The sequence below is a fragment of the Panthera pardus genome, unplaced genomic scaffold (assembly GCF_024362965.1).
Source record: "Panthera pardus isolate Hobbes unplaced genomic scaffold, ASM2436296v1 HiC_scaffold_17, whole genome shotgun sequence".
Classification (NCBI taxonomy): domain Eukaryota; kingdom Metazoa; phylum Chordata; class Mammalia; order Carnivora; family Felidae; genus Panthera; species Panthera pardus.
Window position 1 is genome coordinate 96,189,883 of NW_026526732.1, and position 24,563 is coordinate 96,214,445.

General features: G+C 38.5%; 1 protein-coding gene across 1 annotated transcript; it reads left to right on the top strand.

Annotated features, from left to right (window-relative positions):
• The first annotated feature begins 3,263 nt into the window (after positions 1-3,263).
• LOC109271826 (60S ribosomal protein L30-like) lies at positions 3,264-3,712 on the top strand. Its single transcript, XM_019457522.2, has one exon. It carries the CDS (start codon positions 3,324-3,326, stop codon positions 3,669-3,671), a length of 348 nt encoding a protein of 115 aa, XP_019313067.1. The 5' UTR covers positions 3,264-3,323; the 3' UTR covers positions 3,672-3,712.
• The last annotated feature ends 20,851 nt before the right edge of the window (positions 3,713-24,563 follow it).

Here is a 24,563-nt window from a genome sequence, read left to right on the forward strand (position 1 = left end):
CAAGATGACAGAGTAGGAAAGCCCTGAGCTCACCTCCTCCCACAACACACCAAAATTACAACTGCATATAGAGCAACTCTGAGAATGACCTAAAAACCAGCAGAACACCTCTTCCATTAACTAAAAATATAAGAAAAAGCCACCTCAAGTATGCAGAAGGGGTAAAGATATGACCTCAGGATACACAGTCCCAGCACAGATACCAACAGTGGGAGCAATATCACAAACACAGAGGTCCTTCCTGAGGAGAAACAGAGTTCAAGCCCGACACTGGGCACACACACGACATACACACCCAGGGAACTAGTACTGGGGAAACAAGCCTATATACTATCTGCCTTTGAAAATCAGGAGGAAACCAAGGAAACCAAGGACTCCACTCTTAAAGGGCCCATGCACAAACTCACTTGCTCCAAGACCCAGCAGAGGGAAAGCAGTTTAGAAGTTCTTGGGCCTTATGTAAAGATTTATTGACGAATTTAGGGTATACAACGTAGGGGCATGGATCTAGAGAAACTTTCTCCAGGAATGGAGCACTTGCAGGCATCATTATTCTTACCCTCCTCTACCTTGCTGGCCCAGTGCCAGCAAGTGCCATTTCTGAAACTCTCCATCCATCTTTCTAGTACTGCTTACCTAGACTTGGTTTTCTCCTATGGACCTGCCCCAGCAAGAGCCTCTCCAAAGTGGCTCTTATAGTGAATCACTTGGCTAGAACCAGCTCTTCCCCAAAGTGACTTCCATACTGTCACACTCAGCAGATAGACTCAGCTGGGATCAATGCCCCACCAAAGCAACTCCTGTTCCACAATACCTAACAGGTGACCTTGAATGTCACCAGTGTCTCCCTAGAATCTTTTGCCCTATTGGGACCAGCAGCAATTGCCACCAGCTTAGCCGGTTCCAGCCCCACCCATGAGCAACACTTAAATCACAGTCATAATAGAATGGTTCACACAATACATACAAAGGACATCCCTGGAGTCCCTGGCTCTGGTGACTAGGTAGGAGTACACTTGTGGAACACACAGGACACTTTCTACATATGGCCACTCTTTCAAACCTGGGAGACAGCTATCAGTTTAATATATGAAAACAGAGAGTCAGGCAAAATGAGAAAACAGAGAAATATGTTTAAAAAATCATTAAAAAGTTCTTTTTAAAAATGGAGATAAGTAATCTACCTGTAAGGAATTCAAAGTAATGAGGGTGCCTGGGTGGCTCAGTCAGTTAAGCGACCTATTTCAGCTCAGATCATGATCTCACAGTTCATGAGTTTGACCCCCACCTCAGACTCTGTGATGACAGCTCAGAGTCTGGAGCCTTCTTCAGATTCTGTCTCTCTATTTCTGCCCCTCCCCTGCTTTCTCTCTCTCTCTCTCTCTCTCTCTCTCTCTCTCAAAAATAAGTTAGCATTAAAAAAAAAAAAAGGAGTTCAAAGTAATGCTCATAAAGATGTTCACCCAAATCAAGGGAAGAATGAAGAAAAACAGAACTTGAACAAAGAGATAGAAGACATAAAAAATAAATAATCAGAGCTAAAGAATACAATAACTGAAATGAAGAAGGTAGCAGAAGGAAGCTGTGGCTGATTAGATGATGCAGAAACATAGATCAGTGATCTGGAAGACAGGATAGTGGAAATCAACCAAGTTAAACAACAACAAACAACAACAGCAAACAGAATTTTTAAAAATTTTAGGGGACTTCAGGAACAATATTGAGTATATTAACATTTGCATTTTAGGGGGCCCAGGAAAAGCAAGACAGACAGAAAACTTCTCTGAAGAAATAACAGCTGAAAACTTCCCTAACCTGAAGAAGGAAACAGATACCTAGGTCTAGAAAGCACAGAGAGCCCCAAATGGGATGAATCCAAACAGATCTATGCCAAGACACATAATAATTTAAATGCCAAAAATTAAAGATAGAGACTCTTAAAAGCATCAAGATATGGTGTGGCTCAGTCAGTTGAGTGTCTGACTTTGTTCCAGGTCATGATCTCTCAGTCTGTGAGTTAAAGCCCCATGTTGGGCTCTGTGCTGACAGTTCAGAGCCTAGAGCCTGCTTCAGATTCTGTCTCCCTCCTCTCCCTCTCTCTGTCCATCCCCTGCTGGTGCTCTATCTCTCTCAAAAATAAATAAACATTAAAATTTTTTTAATTTTTAAAAAAAATTTTTTTAAAGCAGCAAGATAAATGAAAATAGCTATGTACAAGCTAATACCCATAAGACTATTAGCTGATGAATAGCTGATGAATGACTATTTAGATGAATTTTTGCAGGCCACAATGAAGTGGTATGATATACTTAAGATGCTAAAAGGAAAAACCCTACAACCAAGAATATTATATCTGGCAAGGTTAATATTAAGAATTCAAAAAGAGATTAAGAATTTTCTAGACAAAAATTTTAACAAAAGTTAAAAGGCTTTATTGCCACTGAAGTGGGCTTACAGGAAATATTGCAGGGACTTCTTTAAGCAAAAAAGAAAAGGTCATAACTAGAACTAAGAAAAGTATGAAAGAAGAAAGGTGGCAAAAGCAAACAGACAGTAAATGTAGTGGATCAATCACTGATACAGCTAGTATAAAGGTTGAATGACAAAAGTAGCAAAATAAACTATACCTACAATAATTAGTTAAGGCATACACAACATAAAAAGAAACAAAAATATGACAATAAAAACCTAAAATATGGGAGAGGGGAGACTAAAAATATAGAGATTTTAGCATGTGTTCAAATATAAGCAACCAGAAGTTGAAATGGGCTTCTAGGTACATAGGATGTTATATGAGCCTCATGGTAACCACAAAACAAAACCTATAATAGATACACAAAAAATCAAAAGAAAGGAATCCAAACATAACACTAAAGAAATCCATCAAATCATACAAGAAGAAAGCAAGAGAAGAAAGAACAGAGAAGAACAACAAAAGCAACCAGAAAACAATTAACAGTGGGAAAATTACATAAAGTATCAGTGATTACTTTAAATATAAATGGACTAAATACCCCAATCAAAGGACACAAGGTTGTGAATGGATAAAAAAATAAAAAAATAAAAAGACTTAACTATATGCTACCTAAAGAGACTCACTTCTGACTTAAAGATACATACAAATGGAGAGAAGAGATGAAAAAAGATATTCCAGAAAATGAAAACAAAAAGAAAGCAGGGTTACACTTTAGAGATTTTATCAAGAGACAGAGAAGGGCATTAAATAGTGGTAACACCTATAAATATCTATGCTTCCCTTTCTCTCTCCCGGCCATTTTGGCGGTTGCTTCTGGTTGGGTCCGCCCCGCACCTAAGGCAGGAAGATGGTGGCCGCAAAGAAGACGAAAAAGTCACTGGAATCCATGAACTCTAGGCTCCAACTCCTTATGAAAAGTGGGAAGTACGTGTTGGGGTACAAGCAGACTCTGAAAATGATCAGACATGGCAAAGCGAAACTGGTCATCCTTTCCAACAATTGCCCAGCCTTGAGGAAATCTGAAATAGAATACTATGCCATGTTGGCCAAAACTGGTGTCCATCACTACAGCGGCAATAATATTGAATTGGGCACAGCGTGTGGGAAATACTACAGAGTGTGCACACTGGCTATTATTGATCCAGGTGATTCTGATATCATTGGAAGCATGCCAGAACAGACTGGTGAAAAGTAAATCACGTAAAATTTTTCATTAATAAAATTGGCTAGAGCTTGTTTTAAAATAAATAAATAAATAAATAAATAAATAAATAAATAAATAATAAAATTGGCTAGAGCTTGTTTTAAAATAAATAAATAAATAAATAAATAAATAAATAAATAAATGTCTATGCTTCCAAAATAGGTATGCTTAAATATATAAAGCAAATAGTAACAGATATGTAGGGGAAAAATTGACAGTAAGGCAATAATAGTAGGGATCTTTAGCCCTCCACTTACATCAATGAATATATTTCTCAGACAGAAAATCAGTGAAGAAACAGTGGCCTTAAATGATACATTATACCAGATTGACTTCATAGATGGTACAAAACTTCACAGCCAAAAGCAACAGAATACACTTTTTTTTGTCAATTGCACATGGATCAACTCCAGGATAGATCACATGTTACATCACAAAGAAAGTCTCAATAACTTTAAAAAGATTGAATCATATCAAGCATCTTTTCCAACCACAAAGTATGAAACTAGAAATCAATTTCAAGAAAAAACTGGGAAAAACAAACACATAGAGGCTAAATAGGATGCTACTCAGCAGCTAATGGGTCAACATGAAAATCAAAGAGGCAATCAAAAAATACCTGGAGACAATTGAAAATAGAAACACAACATTCAAAAATCTATGGGATGCAGCAAAAGCAGTTCTAAGAAGGAAGTTTATAGTGATAAAACTTTACTTCAAGAAACAAGAAATATCTCAAATAAACAATCTAAACTTACAGCTAAAGGAACTGGAAAAAAAGAACAAATCCTAACATTAGTAGAAGGAAGGAAGTAATAAAAATCACAGTAGAAATAAAGAAAAAAACAAAATAATAGAACAGTTCAATGACAGGGCTGGTTCCTTGAAAAGATAAATAAAATTAATAAGCCTTCAGGCAGCCAGACTCATCAAGAAAAAAGGATACTGGGCCCAAATATATAAAATAAAAAATGAAACAGAAGTTACACCAAACCCACAGAAATACAGAGATTAGAAGAGATTGCTACAAACATTTATAGGCCAACAATTTGAATGACCTAGAAGCAATGGGTAAATTCCTAGAAACATAAACTTTCAAGCCTTGATTAGAAAGCAAAATCTGGATAGACTGATATCTAGTAATGAAATTGTATTGGTAATCAAAAAACTGCCAATAAACAAAAGTCCAGTTCACACAGCTTCACATGTAAATTCCACCATTTAATGAGTAGTTAATACCTGTCCTTCTCAAACTGTTCCCAAAAATTGATGAGAAAAGAACATTTCCAAATTCATTCTGAGGCCAACATTACCCTGGTAACAAAACCAAAGTTACTACCAAAAAACAGAACTATAGGCCAATATCCATGATGAACATAAATGCAAAGATCCTTAAAATATTGTAGGAAACTAAATTCAACAATACATTAAAATGATCATACACTCTGATCAAATGTAATTTATCCCAGGGATGGAATAATGGTTTGCTTTACACAAATCAAAGTGATACACCACATTAACAAAATGAAGGATAAAAATTATATAATAATCTCAATAGACATAGTAAAAACATTTGATAAAATTCAACATACATTTATGATAAAAATTCTCGGGGCACCTGGGTGGTTCAGTCGGTTAAGGGTCTGACTTCAGCTCAGGTCATGATCTCACAGTTTGTGAGTTTGAGCCCTGCATTGGGCTGTCTGTTTTCAGCACAGAGCTCACTTCGGATCCCCATCCCCCTCCCTCTCTGCCCCTCCCTGTTCGCACTCACTTTCTCTAAAAAGTGATAAACATTAAAAACTCTCAACAAAGTGGGTTTGGAGACAACATACCTCAACATATTAAACAGTGTGGTAAAGCAACAGCTAACAGAATACTCAATGAAAAGCTTTTCTCAAAAGCTTTTGGCTTTTCATCTAAGATCTAAAAACAAGAATGTTGGCTCTCATCGCATTTATTCAACATAATATTGAAATTGTAGCCACAACAATGAGACAAGAAATAGAAATAAAGGCATCCATTGGTAACAAGTAAAACTGTCACTGTATGCACATGACATGATACTGTAGATTAAAAAAAAACCTAAAAACCACCACAAGACTAGAAGTAATAAATGAATTTAAGAAAGTTGCAGGATAAAAATTAATATACAGAAATCAGATAAATTTCTACACAGTAATAACAAACTACCAGAAAAAGAAATTAAGAAAACATTCCTACTTAAAATTGCATCATAAAGAATAAAATACCTAGGAATCAATTTAACCAAGGAGGTGAAAGACCAGTACTCTGAAAACTGTAAGACATTGATGAAAGAAATTGAAGATGACACAAATAAATGGAAAGATATTTTATGCTCATAAGTTGAAAAAATTCATATTGCTAAAATGTAATTAGTACCCAAAGCAATCTATAAATTCAATACAATCCCTATCAAAATACCAAAGGCATTTTTTACAGAATTAGAACAAATAAAGCTGAACGTATCATTCTCCATGACCTCAAACTATACTATAAAGCTATAGTAATCAAAACAGTAGGGTAGAGAACAAAAACAGATACATAGACCAATGGAACAAAACAGAGAGTTCAGAAATAAACCCACATTTATGTGGTCAATTAATCTAAGACAAAGGAGGTAAGATATACAATGGGAAAAGGACAGTCTTCAAAAAATGTTGCTGGGGAAACTGGACAGCTAGAGGAAAAAGAATAAAACTGAACCAGTTTCTTACACCATATACAAAAATAAACTCAAAATGCATTGAAGACCTAAATGTAAGACCTGAAACCATAAAACACCTGAAAGAAAACATAGGCATTAAACTCTTAGACATTAGTCTTAGCAGCATTTGTTTGGATCTCTCTCCTCACGGAAGGGAAACAAAAGTAAAAATAACAGATGGGATTACATCAAACTAAGAAGTTTTTGTACAGTAAAGGAAACCATCAACAAAACAAAAAGTCAACCTACTGAATGAGAAAAGAAATTTACAAATGATATATCTGTAAGGTGTTAATATCCAAAATATATAAAGCATTCATACAAGTCAACACCAAAAAACAAGTAATCCAATTAAAAATGAACAGGAGACCTGAATGAATATTTTTTCCAAAGAGAGCAGATGGGCAATATCACTAAATATCAGAGAAATGCAAATTTTAAAAAACACAGTTAGATATCACTTCACACAAGTCAAATGGCTATTGTCAAAAAGACAAGAAATAACGAGTATTGGCAAAGATGTGAAGAAAAAGGAACCATTGTGCTCTACTGGTGGGAATGTAAATTGATGTAACCACCATGGAAAAAGAGTATAGAGTTTCTTCAAAAAATTAAAAATAGGGGCGCCTGGGTGGCTCAGTTGGTTAAGGGTCTGAAACTTGGTTTCATGATCTCAGGTAATGATCTCAAGCCCCATATTAGGCTCTATGCCGACAGTGCAAAGCCTGCTTAGGATTCTCTCTCTCCCTCCCTCTCTGCCCCTCCCCCACTCACTCTCTCTGTCTCTCTCTCAAAAATAAATAAACTTAAAAAAAAATTTCTTAAGCAAAAATAAAGCTACCATATGGTCCAGCAATCTCACTTCTGGGTAATTACCCAAAGAATACAAAAACATAAATATGAAGCTATATGCACCCCTGTGTTCATTGTAGTATTCTTTATAATAGCCAAGATATAGAAGCAAACTAATTTTGCTTAGATAGTTTGCTTTGCATTGATAGTTGGATAAAGATGTGGTGTATATGTACAATGGAATATTACTCAACCATAAAAAAGAATGAAATCTTGCCATCACGACAACATGGATGGACCTAGAGGGTATTATGCTAAGTGAAATAAATCAAAGACAAATACCACATGATTTTGCATGATACATACATATGATTATATGTATAATCTAATATATATATATATATATATATATATATATATATATATATATATATATACAAACAATATAAAACAGAAACAGATTCACAACAATAGAGAGCAAACTGCTGGTTGCCAGAGAGGGACTGAGGGGAATGGACAAAATAAGTGAAGGAAATTAAAAGGTACAATCTTCTAGTATAAAATAAGTCCTGGCATGTAAAGTACAGCATAGGGAATATAGTCAATAATGTAATAACTTTGGTAACAAATGGCAACTAAATTTTTGATGGTGATCATTTCATAAATTATATAAATTTTGAATCACCATGTTGTACATCTAAAACTAATATAATATTGTATGTCAAGTATACTTCAGTTAAAAATAAAATCGGGGGCTCCTAAGTGGCTCTGACCTCAGTTCAGGTTACGATCTTGTGGTTCATTGGTTCGAGCCCTGCATAGGTCTCTGCACTGGTGGTGCAGAGCCTGCTAGGGATTCTCTCTCTCTCTCTCTCTCTCTCTCTCTCTCTCTCTCCTCTCTCTCTCTCTCTCTCTCTCCCCACCCCTCTCAAAATAAATAAATAAGCTTTAAAATAATAATAACATAAAATCATAATAATTAAGGAAATATAACATCAAAGCTCCATAAAAGAAAAAAATAAAACAACAATAGATAATAATAAAGATACCCATTGTAGTTTGCAACTGGATTTTTTTGATAATCATTTTCCAAACATACCATGCAGGAGTTTATCAAAGTCTTGTGGTTTCATTGTGCAGATATTTCACTTGGACAAATTTATTCCTAAGTATTTTATTATTTTTTATGCTATTGTGAATGGGATAGTTTTCTATTTAATTTTCTGATGTTTTGTTGTTTGTGTATAAAAACACCACTGATTTATTATGTTGATTTTATATCCTGCAACTTTACTGAATTCGTTGAACAGTGTTTTGGTTGAGTAAATAGAATATTCTATAAGATCATATCATCTGTACATAGTGACAATTTTACTTCTTTCTGATTTGGATGCCTTTCATTTATTTATTTTGCCTGATTGCTCTAGCTAGCACTTCCAATACTATGTTTAATAAAAGTGATGGCAAAAAAATAAATAAATAAAAATAAATAAATAAAAAAATTAAAAAAAGTGATGGCAGAGGGCATCCCTGTCTCTACCTGATCTTAGAGGAAAAGTTTATAATTTTTCACCACTGAGTATGATAATGGTTGTGGCTTGTCATATATGGCCTTTATTGGTTGAGGTATGTTCTTTCTATACACAATTTGTTGAGGGTTTTTAATCATGAAAGGATACTGAATTTTGTCAGGTGTCTTTACTGCTGCATCTATTTAGATGATTATATGATTTTTGGTTCATTCTATTAATGTGGTGTATCTCATTTACTGATTTGTGTATATTGAACCATCCTTGCAAACCAAGGATAAATTCCACTTGATCATGATGTATGATCCTTACAATGTGTTGGTGTTAATCCCCAACACCTATTTTACCCATCTTCCCACCTACCTCCTCTCTGGTAACTATCAGTTTGCTCTCTATAGTTAAAAGTTTGTTTCTTGGTTTTCCTCTTTTTTTTCTGTTTGCTCATTTGTTTTATTTCTTAAATTCCACAGATGAGTGAAATCATATGGTATTTGTCTGTCTCTGACTGACTTATTTCCCTTAGCATTATACTCTCTAGTTCCATCCATATTGTTGCAAATGGCAAGATTCCATTCTTTTTTATGGCTGAGTAGTATTCCACTGTATACATATACCGCCTTTTCTTTATCCATTCATCAATCATTGGACATTTGGACTGTTTCCCTAATTTGGCTATTGTTGATAATGCTGCTATAAACATTGGGGGTGCACATATCCCTTTGAATTAGTATTTTTTATTCTTTGTGTAAACACCTAGTAGTGCCATTGCTAGATAATAGAGTAGTTCTATTTTTAACTTTTTGAGGAAGCTCCATACTGTTTTCCACACCAGTTTGCATTCCCACTCACAATGCAAGAGAGTTCCCCTTTCTCCACATCCTTGTCAATACTTGTTGTTTCTTGTGTTGTTGATTTTAGCCATTTTGTCGGGTATGAAGTGGTATCTCACTGTAGTTTTGATTTGTATTTCCTTAATGATCAGTGATGTTGAGTATGTTTTCATGCATCTGTTGGTCATCTGTCTTCTTTTTAAAAATGTCTATTAATGTCTTTTGCCCATTTTTTAATTGAATTATTCATTTTTGGGATGTTGGGTTTTATAAATTCTTTATATATTTTGGATACTAACCCTTTATCAGATATATCATTTGCAAATATCTACCCCCATTCCATAGGTTACCTTTTAGTTTTATTCATTGTTTCCTTTGCTAAGCAGAAGCTTTTTCTTTTGATGTAGTACCAATAGTTCATTTTTGCTTTTGTTTCCTTGCCTAAGGAGGAAATTGCTACAAAGAAATTCCTACAGTTGATATCAAAGAAGTTACTGCCTGTGTTCTTTTCTAGGATTTTTATGGTTTCCTGTCTCACATTTAGGTCTTTAATCCATTCTGAATTTATTTTTGTGTTTGGTGTAAAAAAGTGGTCCAGTTTCATTCTTTTGCATATTGCTGTCCAGTTTTTGCAACACCGTTTATTGAAAAGACTGTCTTTTTCCCATTGCATATTCTTTCCTGCTCTGTTGAAGATTAAGCAACCATATAGTTGCGGGTTCATTTCTGGGTTTTCTATTCTGTTCCATTGACTATTTTTGTTCCAGTACCATATTGGTTCAATCACTACAGCTTCTAACATAACTTGAAGTCTGGAATTGTGATGCCTCCAGCTTTGCTTTTCTTTTTCAAGATTGCTTTGCCTATTTGGGATATTTTGTTGTTCTGTGCAAATTTTAGGATTCTTCTAGCTCTATGAAAAATGCTGGCAGTATTTTGATAGGGATTGCATTAAACGTGTAGATTGCTTTGGGTAGTATAGACATTTTAACAATATTTGTTCTTCCATCCTTGAGCATGGAATGTCTTTCCATTTCTTTGTGTCATCTTCAATTTCTTTCCTCGGGGTTTTATAGTTTTCATAGTAAAGATCTTTCACCTCTTCGGTTAGGTTTATTCCTAGGTATCTTATGGTTTTTGATGCAATTGTAAATGTGATTGTTTCCATGATTTCTCTTTCTGCTGCTTCATTATTGGTATATAGAAATGCAACAGATTTGTGTACATTGGTTTTGTATCTTACAACTGTACCAAATTTGTTTATCAGTTTCAGCAGGTTTTTGGTGGAGTCTTTTGGGTTTTCTATAGAGTATCATGTCATCTGCAAATAGTGAAAGTTTGACTTCTTCCTTGTTGATTTGGATGCTTTTTCTTTCTTTTTGTTGTCTGATTGCTGTGGCTAGGACTCTAAGTATTTTGTTAAATAACAGGGGTGAGAGTGAACATCCTTGTCTTGTTCTTGACTGTAGAGGAAAAGTTCTCAGTTTTTCCCCATTGAGTATAATATTAGCTGTGGGTTTTTCATATATGGCCTTTGTTATGTTGAGGTATGTTCACCCTAACCCTACTTTGTTGTTTTATATCATGAGTGTTGTACTTTCTCAAATGCTTTTCCTGCATATGTTGAAATGATCATATGGTTCTTATTATTTCTTTTATCAATGTGGTATAATTGATAATAATTCACTGATTGATTTGTGAATATTGAACACTTGCAACCCAAGAATAAATCCCACTTGATTGCAGTGAATGATTTTTTAATGTATTAATGAATTCAGTTTGCTCGTATTTTATTGAAAATTTTTGCATCCATGTTAATCAGAGATATCGGGCTATAGTTCCCGTTTTTAGTGGAGACTTTATCTAGTTTTGGGATCAGGGTAATTCTCCTCAAAGAATGAGTTTGAAAGTTTTCCTTCTTTTTCTATTTTTTGGAATAGTTTGAGAAGAATAGGTATTAACTCTTCTTTAAACATTTGGTAGAAATCACCTCTGAAGCCATCTGGTCTTGGACTTTTGTTTGTTCAGTTTTTTGATTATTGACTCAGTTTCTTTGCGGGTGTTGATCAGTTTTGGTAGTTTATATGCTTCTAGGCATTTATCCATTTCTTCCAGGTTGTCCAACTTATTGGCATATAGTTTCTCATAATTCTCATAATTGTTTGTGTTTCTGTGGTGTTGTTTTTATTTCTCCTCTCATTCTTGGTTTCATTTATTTGGGTCCTTTCTCTTTATTTTTGATAAGACTGGCTGGAGGCTTATTAATTTTATTAATTTTTCAAATTCTTTCAAAGAACCAGCTCCTGGTTTCATTGATCTGTTCTATTGTTTTTGTTTTTTGGTTTTTGTTTTGTTTTGTTTTAGTTTCTGTATCATTTATTTCTGCTCTAGTCTTTATTATTTCCTTCCTTTTGCTGGCTTTAGGCTTTGTTTTTCTTTTTCTATTAGATGTAAGGTTATGTTGTTGTTTAGTTGAGATTTTTCTTGCTTCTTGATGTAGGTCTATATTGCTATATACTTCCCTCTTAGGACTGCTTTTGCTGTATCCCAAAAGTTTAGACCATTGTATTTTCATTTTCCTTTGATTCCGTGTATTTTTTAATTTCTTCTTTGATTTCCTGGTAGAACCATTCATCGTTTAGTAGCGTGTTGTTTAACCTCCACGTATTTGTGGTCTTTCCAAATTTTTCTTCTGGTTGATTTCCAATTTCATGGCATTGTGACCAGAAAAGTTGCATGGTATGATTTCAATCATTTTGTATTTGTTGAGGGCTGTTTTGTGACCTACTATGTGATCTATTCTAAAGAATGTCCCATGTGCACTTGAAAAGAATATGTATTCTTGGGGTACCTGGGTGGCTCAGTCGGTTAAGTACCCAACTTGGGTTCAGGTCATAATCTCACGGTTCCTGAGTTTGAGCCCCACATCAGACTCTCTGATGTCAGCCCTGAGCCTGCTTCATATCCTCTGTCCCACTTTCTGTTTGCTCCTCCCTCACTCTCTCCCTCTCTCTCAAAAGTAAATAAACATTTTTTTAAAATGTGTGTTCTGCTGTTTTAGGATGGAATGTTCTGAATGTATCTTTTAAGTCCATCTGGTCCAGTGTGTCATTCAAAGCCATCGTCTCTGTTGATTTTCTATTTAAATGATCTGCCCACTTACATAAGTGGGACATTAAAGTCCCCTACTGTTATTGTATTATTATTGATTAGTTCCTTTATGATTGCTATTCATTGTTTTATATATTTGGATGCTCCTATGTTGAATGAATAAATATTTACAATTGTTATATCTCCTTGTTGGATTGTCGCCTGAATGATTATATAATGCCCTTCTTTGTCTCTTTACAGTCTTTCTTTTAAAGTCTAGTTAGTCTGATATAAGTATTGCTATACCGACTTTCTTTTGACATCAATTTAAATAATAGATGTTTCTCCACCCCTTCACTTTCGATATACAGGTATCTTTAGGTCAAAACGAGTCTTATGCAGGCAGCATATAGATGAGTCTTATTTTTTTTTATCCATTCTGATATGCTATGTATTTTGATTGGAATATTTAGTCCATTTATATTCAATGTAATTATTGATAGATATGTATTTATTGCCATTTTATTACTTGTTTTGTCATTGTTTCTGGAGATTTTCTCTACTCCTTTCTTGTCTTTGTCACTTTCACTCTTTCCTTTGCATTCAAAAAATCTTTAATATTTCTTACAGGGATGGTTTAATGGTCACAAACTCATTTAGTTTTTGTTTGTCTGGGAAACTCTTTACCTCTCCTATTCTGAATGATAACCTTGCTGGATAGAGTGTTCTTGGCTGCAGATCTTTCCCATTCAGCATTTTTAATATATCATGCTACTCCCTTCTGGCTTGCCAAGTTTCTGTTGAGAAATTTCCATCTAGGCTTATGGGTGTTTCCTTATAATTTAAGGACTTCTTTTGTCTTGATGCTTTTAAGGCTGTTTCTTTATTACTATATTTTGCAAAATTAATGACAATATGTCTTGGTGTTGTCTTGTTTTTGTTTATTTTTATGGGAGTTCTTTGTGCCTCCTGGATCTGGATATGTTTCCTTCCCCAGATTAGGGAAGTTTTCTGCTACGATTTCTTGAAATAAATTTTCTGCCCCCTTTTCTGTCTTCTTCTTCTTCTGGGACTCCTATAATTACAAATGTTATTACAATTGTTGGAGTCACTGAGTTCCCTAAGTCTATTCTCATGTTGCATAATTCTTTTTCTCTTTTGTTCAGCTTCATTATTTTCCATTATTTTGTCTTCTAGGTTACTAATTCCTTCTGCTTTTTCCAGCCTGTTGTTCATTACATCAAGCCTGTTTCCAATCTTACTTATTACATTCTTCATCTCTGATTGATTTCTTTTTTAAAAGAACTATTGCTCTGGTAAGGGTCTCACTGATGTCTTCTTTTCTCAAGCCCAGTGAGTTTCCTTATTATTGCTGCTTTAAATTCTCCACCAGCCATGTTACTTATATCTGTTTCACTAGATCTCTGGCCATGGCCTTATCTTGTTCTTTCATTGGAGATAAGTTCCACCCTCTTGGCATTTTGTTTAAGTCTATGCCTACTTCTCTGTGTTCTAAAAACCAGTCATGTTCCCTGCTCCTGAAAGCAATAGCCTTATAAAGAAGTCTTGTAGTGCCCCATGCCTGGTGCTTCAGTGAGTGTCTCTGTTGTGTGCTGCCTGCTCTCTACTATTGTGTTTTGGCTGCTCTATCCTTCAGGCCAGTTGTCTGAAGAGGCTCTCCTTCCCTGTTGTGGGCCGTGTTGGTCCTGGCCTGAATGTGGTGTTTTAACTAGGTATGCTTTGGTCTGATTGTGAAATGAGACTTGACACCAACTCCACCAGAACTGAGATCCTGCAGAACTCTCTGATGATGAGATATGATGTGAGCAGGGGGTTGTGCTGATATTCTGGTGGAGGGGCTGACCATGCTGGTACTGAGGCAAGCTTGACTGAGAAGGGCAGTGCCACCAGAGCACTGGGTGGGGTGTGGGACTTGGTGTAAGCAAGTTGGGCAGCCATTGTAGGCACTGCACTGCTTCCCACAGGTTTATGCTATTTATGCTAAGGGGTGGAAGAGGGAAATGGCACCAGCCAGCTTCTTTATTCCCAGAGAGATATCTCTGTGAATGCTGCCTCTCAGGAAAGCACTCCTATAATAGTGAATAATCTCCTTTCTGTGTGCCCCAGGCATTTTTCAGATTGCTGTTTCCACATTGTCTGCCCCTGGATTTTTTGCCTGCCTTCTCTCCAGGAGCAGGGAATTGCCCTCCGGGCTTTATCCCAGCCAAGTCTACTGACCTTTAAACCTCAAGGCTTTAAGCTCCACTGGTTGCAAGAACTCACAGTATTCAGCCCCTCTCATTTTCCAAGCCAATGGCTTTGGGAAAACATTCTCCTTTGTATTCCCCTGTGTGCTCCTCTCACTTTCTTGACCTTCTCCTCAACTATGACTCCTTCCCCTCTGCAGCACCCACAATTCGTTTATCCCCTAAACCATATCTTCACACTTCCTACCTATAGCCTTTTCTCTCCCTCTAGTTGTGGAGTTTGTTCTGTCAGTCCTTAAGCCATTTTCTGGGGTAATTAGGATGATTTGATAGTTATCTAGTTTTGCTCATGGGAGGAGACAAACCTAGGGTCCTCCTACTCTGCCACCATATTCTAAAAATTCTCTTAGCTCCCACTTTAAAGAACTGAAAACCCCAGGACTGTTTTGATTGAAGGCATAGTTTCAATACACTCTCACAAAGGAAGTAAATTCACAATACTTATTATTTACAAATCCCAGAAGTGGAATAGGGGTATGATGAGCTGGGAGAAGGCCTCCATCCCAGGCCACGAGCAAGCAAGAGCTAGGGGGCAGAATAGCAAGTAGCTACTACTTATAACATGGTGGGGTGGTAGTCACTAACTTTTTGCAGGTTCAGCTTTAAGTGTTTATTTTAAAATGTGCCCTAGGAAAAGCAAAGTAGGGATTTGTGGTGGGAATCCTAAGCTTGAGTTCTTATCTAAATGTCTAGACACTGGGTATGAACAGGGCTTTCACACTGTAAATGCCTAAATAGCAACTCAAAATAACTCTGTTTCCTCATCACAGTTGACCTCATAATACATAGGCATTAGTCTTTAGGGAAAATCACAAGTTCTGTCTGGATGGTAGAGATATTAAAAGCCACTGGCAGGGCTTTAAGCACCCAGCACATGAAACATTTGAGCAAAATAAAAATGCCAATCAATAATAGCAATAGACTAATGGTAGTCTGAAATATTGTCTGTAACTATAGATAATGTAACACATTGGGCGTAACAGCCCAATGTGTTCAGTCAGGATGGCTGACAAGTTGGCATTTGCCTTAATTTGGTTTTATCTTTTTTTTTTTAAAGTAGGCTCTATGCCCAATGTGGGGCTTGAACTCATGACCCCAAGATCAAGAGTCATATGTTCTACCAACTGAAACAACCAGGTAGCCCTAGTGTTTTTCTTTTTAATTAAAGTATACAAATACAATATTATATTAGTTTCAGGTGTACAACATAGCGATTTGACAATTCTATACATTACTCAGTGCTTACCACCGTAAGTATAGACCTTATACTGTTGTTACATGTGTATGGTGGAGGCACCTCACACAGTTCCCATGAGAAATAATTGCACACCTACTCCCAACATAATGGAGATGAATATTGCATACTTTTGACAGGAGGGAGCAGAAAGACAAATGGATTGGGAGTTGGTGATTTGTAAAGGTAGTCCCAGGAAGAATAAAATGTGGTTGGTATGAACAGACAGGAATCTCCAGGGGACATCAAGGAGGCAAATGCATTGGAGATTAAAGGAAGAAGTACACATATAGAGAACTACGTAGGTGTGAAGGCCCCGGGACACTAGATTCATAGTGGACACCAACTTTGATTAGGAAATCCAAAGTAAGTTGGAATTCTGGGTGCCTGGGCCTCAAGGTCCAAGACCATGTGGATTGTGCTCCTTGGCATGAGGTGTAGGTCATATTCATCCATGTGATGTTGGTACCTGTACAGATATGGATAATTATAAAGAGCATGGGAGGGGGAAGGAGGCTCCTGCCAGGCACCACTTACTATATTGCAAAGTATCCTATGTGAGAGCAGTTGAGTACCATAGAGAGCAGTCAGGCAAGGTGCAGGACATGTGAGTGCCTTCTGTTGGGAAAACAGGGGCAGGGTAAATAAATCATTCAGATAGGCCACTAACTTGGGGAAAAGTCTTTGTTGAGCCCAGTAACATGTCCGGCCATTACAATGACCAAAAAAATGAGCTTCAGTTTCTGGCCATTGTATAAAAATATTAAGACTGCTAGAGGGTTCAAATGGGAGGATTTTAGAGCCCAGCAGCTTGCCTGACTGCTCTCTATGGTACTCAACTGCTCTCACATAGGATACTTTGCAATATAGTAAGTGGTGCCTGGCAGGAGGAGCCTCCTTCCCCCTCCCATGTTCTTTGTAATCATCCATATCTGCACTGGTACCAACACCACATGGATGAACATGACCTACACCTCATCCCAAGGAGCACAATCCACATGGTCTTGGGCCTTGAGGCCCAGTCACCCAGAATTCCAACTTACTTTGGATTTCCAGTTTCTGGCCTTTGTATAAAAATATTAAGACTATTAGAGATTAGAGGGTTCAAATGGGAGGATTTTAGAGCGCTGTATGGTGATGGTGGGAAAGGGTCCCCTCAGGATGGTGTAGGGTAGTGACACTGTTGTGGTGGTAGCAGTATCTGCCACCAGAGAAGGGTTCTCCTAACAAATTAAATTCACTCACCCGCAGTAGGGCACATAATATGGACCAATCTAATGGGTGTGATGAAGGCAAGCAATTGAATAAAGTGTTTGAGGATGCCTCTGTACGATTATGAAACTCAACACATACCTTGGCCTTCCAAAGTTAAAGGCCCTGCAAAGAGCAACCTGGCAATCATTGTACTATTATCTTACTCTCAAGCAGCAAGCATTGTAGTTAGCAAGGGTGCCTTGGGGTAGATGCATAGTTAACTCTGCAAATCTGCAAAACACCATTCAAGGGGGTCATCAGTAGGGCATTTCGGTAAACAAGTGTTCAATTCAGCAACCAAGTACCAGGGAGTGCTCACCATCATCAGCCACCATGTCTTCCTCAGCATTATCACTTGATATAGTGGAAGGCTATGGAGGCAGTATTCAAAATAAAGTTGTATCCCATGTTGTCATGAAGTGAGGCATCATCATCTCGAATTATGTCCCACAGTGCTGGCATTGTCATTTCTTGAATTGTCATGTCCTGCACCATCGTGAGTTGGGGTACAATCATCTCCAGTGCTGTTGCCTGTAAAGGAGGTATCCCAGATGAGCTTGTTGGCTTCCCAGAGAGCCACCCAAGAGGGGAATTGAGGACCCAAGATGTCTGCCAGAGTCACATAGATTTGGGATGCCCTGATTAAGATTTGTTTGCACCACTGGAAGAATGTACTGATGTCACAAATTCTTAGTAAATTTGGGAGGTCTTCAGGGATACAGCTCATAAATGATTGGGCAGTGCTCTCCTCCAGGGCATAGGTGGTCTCCATCCATAAATAGAAAAGGTTGGAGGCATATGGATAGCCTTGGTTTAAAGAAATTTGGTTATATGCTCCTGAAAATCTTATGTTTAGCCTTATATTACCAGAGATGGGTCTGAACTGCACAAGCCTGTCATTCATTAGGGTCAAAATTAGGGCAGTGATGGCCAATGCCCAGAGGTCAGAATGTTGGTGTTTGGGCAGGGAGGATGGCCTGTAAGCATTTGTGCCAATGATCTTATTTAAGATAGAAGGTTTGAATTACCCAGCTAGTATCCATACCTGATGGCATTTCAGGCTCAGCCCTCCTAAGGCTGACTTCCAACACATACCACCCCCTGATTGTGGGATACAATTGTGGATGAGTGCTATGTGGTTCCAGCAAGTTTCTTGTATTACCTTTCAAGGGTCAAGGAGAAGGCCCATGACCCACATAGCACAGAAGTTACAGAGTAAAACCAACAGTAGAAAGCATTTGCATTTTGTAGTTTTGCATCTACCTGTGGACTGCCCCATGTGAATATTTATTATAGAGCCACCATGACTCAGCAGCTCACTGGTGGCCTCCTCCAAAGTTGGGCAGGGCCAAGTATTGTAATCTTATTTCCATGATGTCATCTTCTAATGTTTCAGGTGTCAACCAACCTGGTTGTGTCCCCACACCTTTTAGAGATCCACCCTGTTCCTTTGATGGGTCTGGGTGCAATTATTTCCACTTCTTTTATATTTTTTAATGTTTATTTATTATTTTGAGAGAGAGAGAGAGAGAGAGAGAGAGTGTGTGTGTGTGTGTGTGTGAGCAGAGGAGGGGCAGAGAAAGAGGGAGACACAGAATCCAAAGCAGGCTCCAGATTCTGAGCTGTCAGCACAGAACCGGACACCAGCACAGATCATGACCTGAGCTGAAGTCAAATGCTTAACTGACTGAGCCACCCAAGTGCCTCTTTTCCACTTCTTGTGGAGAAGTATAATTAGGATAAATGAGCCATCCACTAAAGCCACTATACATTAGAATTCAACTGGAATTTTCATATCAAGTGGGCAAGTGTGGTCCACCAACAGCATAGTGGGTCTGTATTTCTCTAGTGGGCCAGGACTATCTATGACCAGGAGGTCATGTTCAACCACAAGTCCCTAATCAACTTGCCAACGAATATTGGAAGGCAAGATGAGTGACATTTTCAATCTGCAAGGGGACTCAAAATTGCTGGGAAAAATGTAAATAATATTGTCCCACAAGATGAAGACATCAAATTCCCCCATGATAACAATTATAAGCAGTATGATTGGTGAGTTGTAGTTGTAGCAATATGGTCTAGAGTTTAAAGTGGTAAGTGCCTATGGCAGCAAGGAAGTCCATTTAGGAGTCCATTTACCACTCTGTAACTTAAGGAGCAAGAATCTTAGGGGCACCTGGGTGGCTCAGCCGGTTAAGCACTGACTCTCGATTTTGGCTCAGGTCATGATCTCACAGTTCATGGGATTGAGTCCCACGTCGGACTCTGTGCTGACAGCACAGAACCTGCTTGGGATTCTTTCACTCCCTCTTTGCCCCTCCCCAGCTCAGAAGCACCCCCTCTTACTCTGTCTCTCAAAATAAACTTCGGAAAAAAAAAAAAGAAGAAGAAGAATTTTAAACTACCAGGCTTTCAATAATGCCTGTTTCTGGTATGGGAGATAAAAGTACCTTTGAATTCCTGGGGGAGAACCTGGTGCTGTGCTATATTGGTAATAAAATGAGATCTTGATCTGAGTCATTTCCAAGAGGGCCAAATGAGGGCAGTATATTTTTAGAAAAGAAAAGATTACCTGTTCCACAGAGGTGTTCTTTTAGGTGTAGTAGGTCAGTAAAAGAATCCATATATGTAATGGCAAAGCAGACAGTGCCCATGGAAGGAGGAAGTGGCCATATGAAGTTAGCCTACCAACAGCTAAAAGGACAAGGGTGGTCCCCTCACAGAACTGAGGCATGATGGGACAGTTTCCAATGTTTGGTTTGGGAGCATAAGTTGCATTTTAAAACCATGCATTTTGCAAGGGTGAATAAGCAGACTGTCCCTGTGGTAGGCCCAGGCCAATGTGGTAACAACTTTTCCATAACCTGAAGAGAAATGGGAGTATTTGGCCTGGGAATAAGGAGTATGGAAGTGATGAGTAAGAAAGGCCAGAATGGTGGTGGAATCAAGGATTGATTGAGAAGGGAGAGGCTGTGATTTTGTGGTACTGGATGGAGCTGATGTAATTGGTGATTGAAAGTGCCAAATGGGTGATGACATGGATTTGGATAAGGGCATCCACCTTGCAGTTAAAGACAGACTCTGGTGTAGGCAGTGTTTTTATGTGGTGAAACAGGGATAACCTTAATTGTGACTGGTGCCTGGGCAATGTGTGTCCAAATTGAGACACCCCAAATGAGATGGCCTTGAATGTGAAAGTTGTCCTGCTGCCGTTGTCCCAACCAAACTTCTAACCTATTAGCAACCACTCCTGAATCGTAAAAATATGGACAAGAGGCTTGCCATGGACAATGGTGTGCACAATCATTTGTACCACCATAAGCTCAGCAAACTGCGCTTACCCTGACTTGCTGTCTTTGATAAGCCTGGCACTGCTGCTGGCAGGATGGTACACTGCCCCTCCACCAGATGGTGGCACTACTATCCGTAAAGTACACAGACTCCTTTCCTCACTCCATCAACTCATCCCAGGGGCTACCCCAGGTTGCTAGACACTTAGGCAATTCCTTGAGGCCTCTGGGCAGAGACTGGAGGAGTATGGAAACCACATCTTCCTGTAATTTGGAAAAACCTACTACATCAGGTTTAGCCCATTCCTGAAGATACCATTTCCATTTTAACAAGGTCATGGCTGTGCCAAGTCACTGTTAAGAGGCATTCCTTATCCATGACATAATAGGAATATGCGTACACAGGAGAACAAGCTCCATTCCCACGGGGATTTCTGTTTCTAACCAAGCCCAATAAATGGCTAGAATTTGACGTTCTAAGGGGGTGTAACAGGGGTTACGGAGAGAAGCCATCTGCCCAGATGCCCATAAACAACCAAAAGAAGCCATGTTTAGTCCATAGGCTCCCAAATTGTCCATGGTGGTCAGTGCCTCATCCCAGAAGAAGGAGCCAGGAAAACCAGGAGGAGGACTTGACGAATTGATCTTTGTGGCAACTGCAAAGCTTGTTGTTGAAATTCTGCCCCCCACACACACACAAAATGTGGAGAGTTTGTGCATGACTACATAAATAGGTTTAGGAATGATGGATCAGTATGGTATGTGTCCCTGCCAAAATGTGAAGAGGCTTTAAGACATGTTGAACTTGCAATAGCATGGTAGGAGACTGAATGGTTAACAATTGATGTAAAAGCAAGCAGAATTTCTCAGCCTTTAGAGGACTAATTAATACCCAAAAATTTAACAGTTGTGGATTACCCTTAAATTTTATGGGGGCAGTAGCCCAACCTCTGTATTGCAGATGGGTCACCAGCTGTATTAGGGCCTCACACACCATATCCTCCAAGGGGCCCTGGATTAGAATGTCATCAATATAGTGTCAAAGAGCACAAGGGGACACTGTAAGGGCATCCAGGTCTTGCCAGCAAAGACTGTGGGCAGGAGTCCAGCCATTGAGTTAACCCAGAACCAGCCAGGTAAGGGTATATGGAATGTCTTCAAAAGTGAAAGCAAACTGTGGCTGGGACCTGTCAGGTGACTGAAACTGAATAAAATGTTTTAGCTAGAGTAATCACAGCAAAATAGTCCCATGGAGCCCTTTGGATGTCCTCAATTAACTGGACAGTATTGGGAATGGGATTCTTAATAGGGGGCATCAGAGCATTTACATTTCCATAGTGAACTCTAAGGCACCACTCATGAGTAGTGGAATTTAATACTAGACATATGGGGAAGATGAAAGAAATGATATGTTTAATGACTCCATTTAATAAATCTTAAATTTTGAGTGGCAATCTCTCAGTCCCCATTGTAAGTGCTATGGGATGGTATTTACCATCTTAATTGAAGGCAACAGTCTAATGGGCTCCTAATGTGCAGCTCCCACCAGAAAGTTCAGGAATTTGGATTTGTTCTAAATGGCATGGCTTTGAGTCAAAGCATCAATACATAAAAAAAAAGGAAAGGGTAGGGTCAAAAAGGCTACCACCACTAAAAGATTTTAAATAAAAAATTGTTCAGGGGCACATACATGAGTGGCTTAGTTGATTGAGTAGCCGACTCTTGCTTTTGGCTCAGATCATGATCCCAGGGTTGTGAGATCAAGTCTCGAGTTAGGCTCTGCATTGAGCATGGAGCCTGCTTGAGGTTCTCTCTCCCTCCCTCTCTCTCTCTCTCTCTCTCTCTCTCTCTAATAAAAATTAAAGAAAAAAGAAAAGATTGTCCAAATAGTGACATCCAATGAAAGTTGAGTGCCTTTTATTACCTTACCTGTTATGCCTTGTAATTTGAAGGGCACCACTCACTTATGTTTGGAGGAGGTCCTGGGAAGCACTGTAATTTGGGCTTCCATGTCAATGAGAGCTGTAAAATCTTTGTTATGTGTGTCTGAATAGATAATTAAAGAAGCATATGAGCAGTTATCCCCTACAGGAGGGACATGCTCTGGGGACCTGCTGGTCCCAAAAGCAGGGGCCTTGGTGGCTACTACTCTGAAAGATCAGGGTATTGAATCCTGGATCCCACTGCAGGGACTTGGGACTGGGGCATTTGAAAGGTGATGGCATATGCCTGCAGAGTGGGACAGGAGGTCTTTTGAAGAGCCTGAGGTGCCCAAGCAAAGGTTTCTAAGTTATGTTTGGGCTTTCAGAAATTAAGTCACTGGAAACCCCTGTTCTCCAGAGCTGCCAGTACAGGGAAGCCTATTGATCATCTCATGAGAGAAAGGGCTTGTTCAAGGTGCCATCCCTTGGTGAGGACCAATAAGGGGCCTGAAAGCTCCTATATGTCCTAGAGTCCCTCCATTGATGAGCTCCCATATGTCCTAGAGTCCCTCCATTGATTCTTGGCTGAGGGACAGCATGGCTCATTTGCCTTCATCAGCAAACAAGATTGGGCTGCAGGAAAATTCTCTTTTTCGTGTCTAACTACAGCATTGATGTAATCTAATGCCTCTTGTATATATCTGACATTCCAATGAATTATAATGGCCTTATAATTATGGAGAATGCCCATTAAAAGGAACTCCTTAGATTCTGGCCCCAAGGGCACCTACTCTGAGTTAAAAAGGTCAGGGGGTCTGTGAGAGCATGATGCTCAACAAAAATATATAGCCACTGAACCATCTCTTTTTAATATAAGAGTAGATATGCTTCATCTAGGATTTTGAACTCACCGTGTGCCTTAGCTCTAATCACCATAATGGATGGATGGGTTTGGTGCCAAGCCATAAAAGCCCAGGTCAGGAGCGCCTGGATGGCTCAGTCGGTTAAACAGCTGACTTCAGCTCAGGTCATGATCCTATGGTTTGTGTGTTCAAGCCCCGCATCAGGCTCTGTGCTGGCACCTCGGAGCCTGGAGCCTGCTTCAGATTCTGTGTTTCCTTCTTTCTCTGCCCCTCTCCTGCTTGTGTTCTGTCTCTCTCTCTCTCTCTCTCAAAAACAAATAAACATTAAAAATTAAAAAAAAAAAAAAAAAAAGCTCAGGTCAGGAAAGCCAGACCTTCTTCCTCCTTATTCCTGTTGGCTTTGGAGGTTTGTAGGGATCTCTTTCTCAGAGTCCATTTCCTTTTTTATTTTGTCTGTATCTCCTGTTCTGGTGGCTCCATGCATTCAGGAGCACCCTCACTATAGCAATAAGTTCAGGGGCTCCTCTCAGGAACCTAATAAAATGGGCCATCAGTATCTTGGAGTTTTTAACAAACTATAAATTTTGAGTCTTAGGCCAAGTTGGTCAGCTGGCATATCTCAGCCACTGTGGGCAACATTAGAGCCAGTTCCAAAGACCCATAAAAGCCAATCCAGGAGAGTCATACCATCATCTTTGTTCTTTGGGGTCCTTTGTGGTTCCATACAAGTTTGGAGATTATTTTTTCTACTTCTGTGAAAATGTCTTTGCAATTTTAATAGAGATTGCACCGAATATGTAGATCACTTTGACACTAACAATATTGATTTCTCTAATCCATGAGCACAGATTATCTTTCCATTTATTTGAGTCATCTTCAGTTTCTCTCATCAATGTCTTACAACTTTCAGTATATAGGACTTGTACCTCCTTAGTTAAATTGATTCCCATGTATTTTATTCTCTTTGATGCAATTGTAACTGGGATTGTTTTTTAATATTTCTTTCTGATAGTTCATTATTAGTGTAATTTTCCTTTCTGATAGTTCATTATTAGTGTATGGAAGCACAGAAGGTTCTGTGTAT

What these genes read in the sequence shown, in the direction of transcription:
- LOC109271826 (XM_019457522.2), top strand. Translation starts at nt 3,324, where the DNA reads ATGGTGGCCGCAAAGAAGACGAAAAAGTCACTGGAATCCATGAACTCT.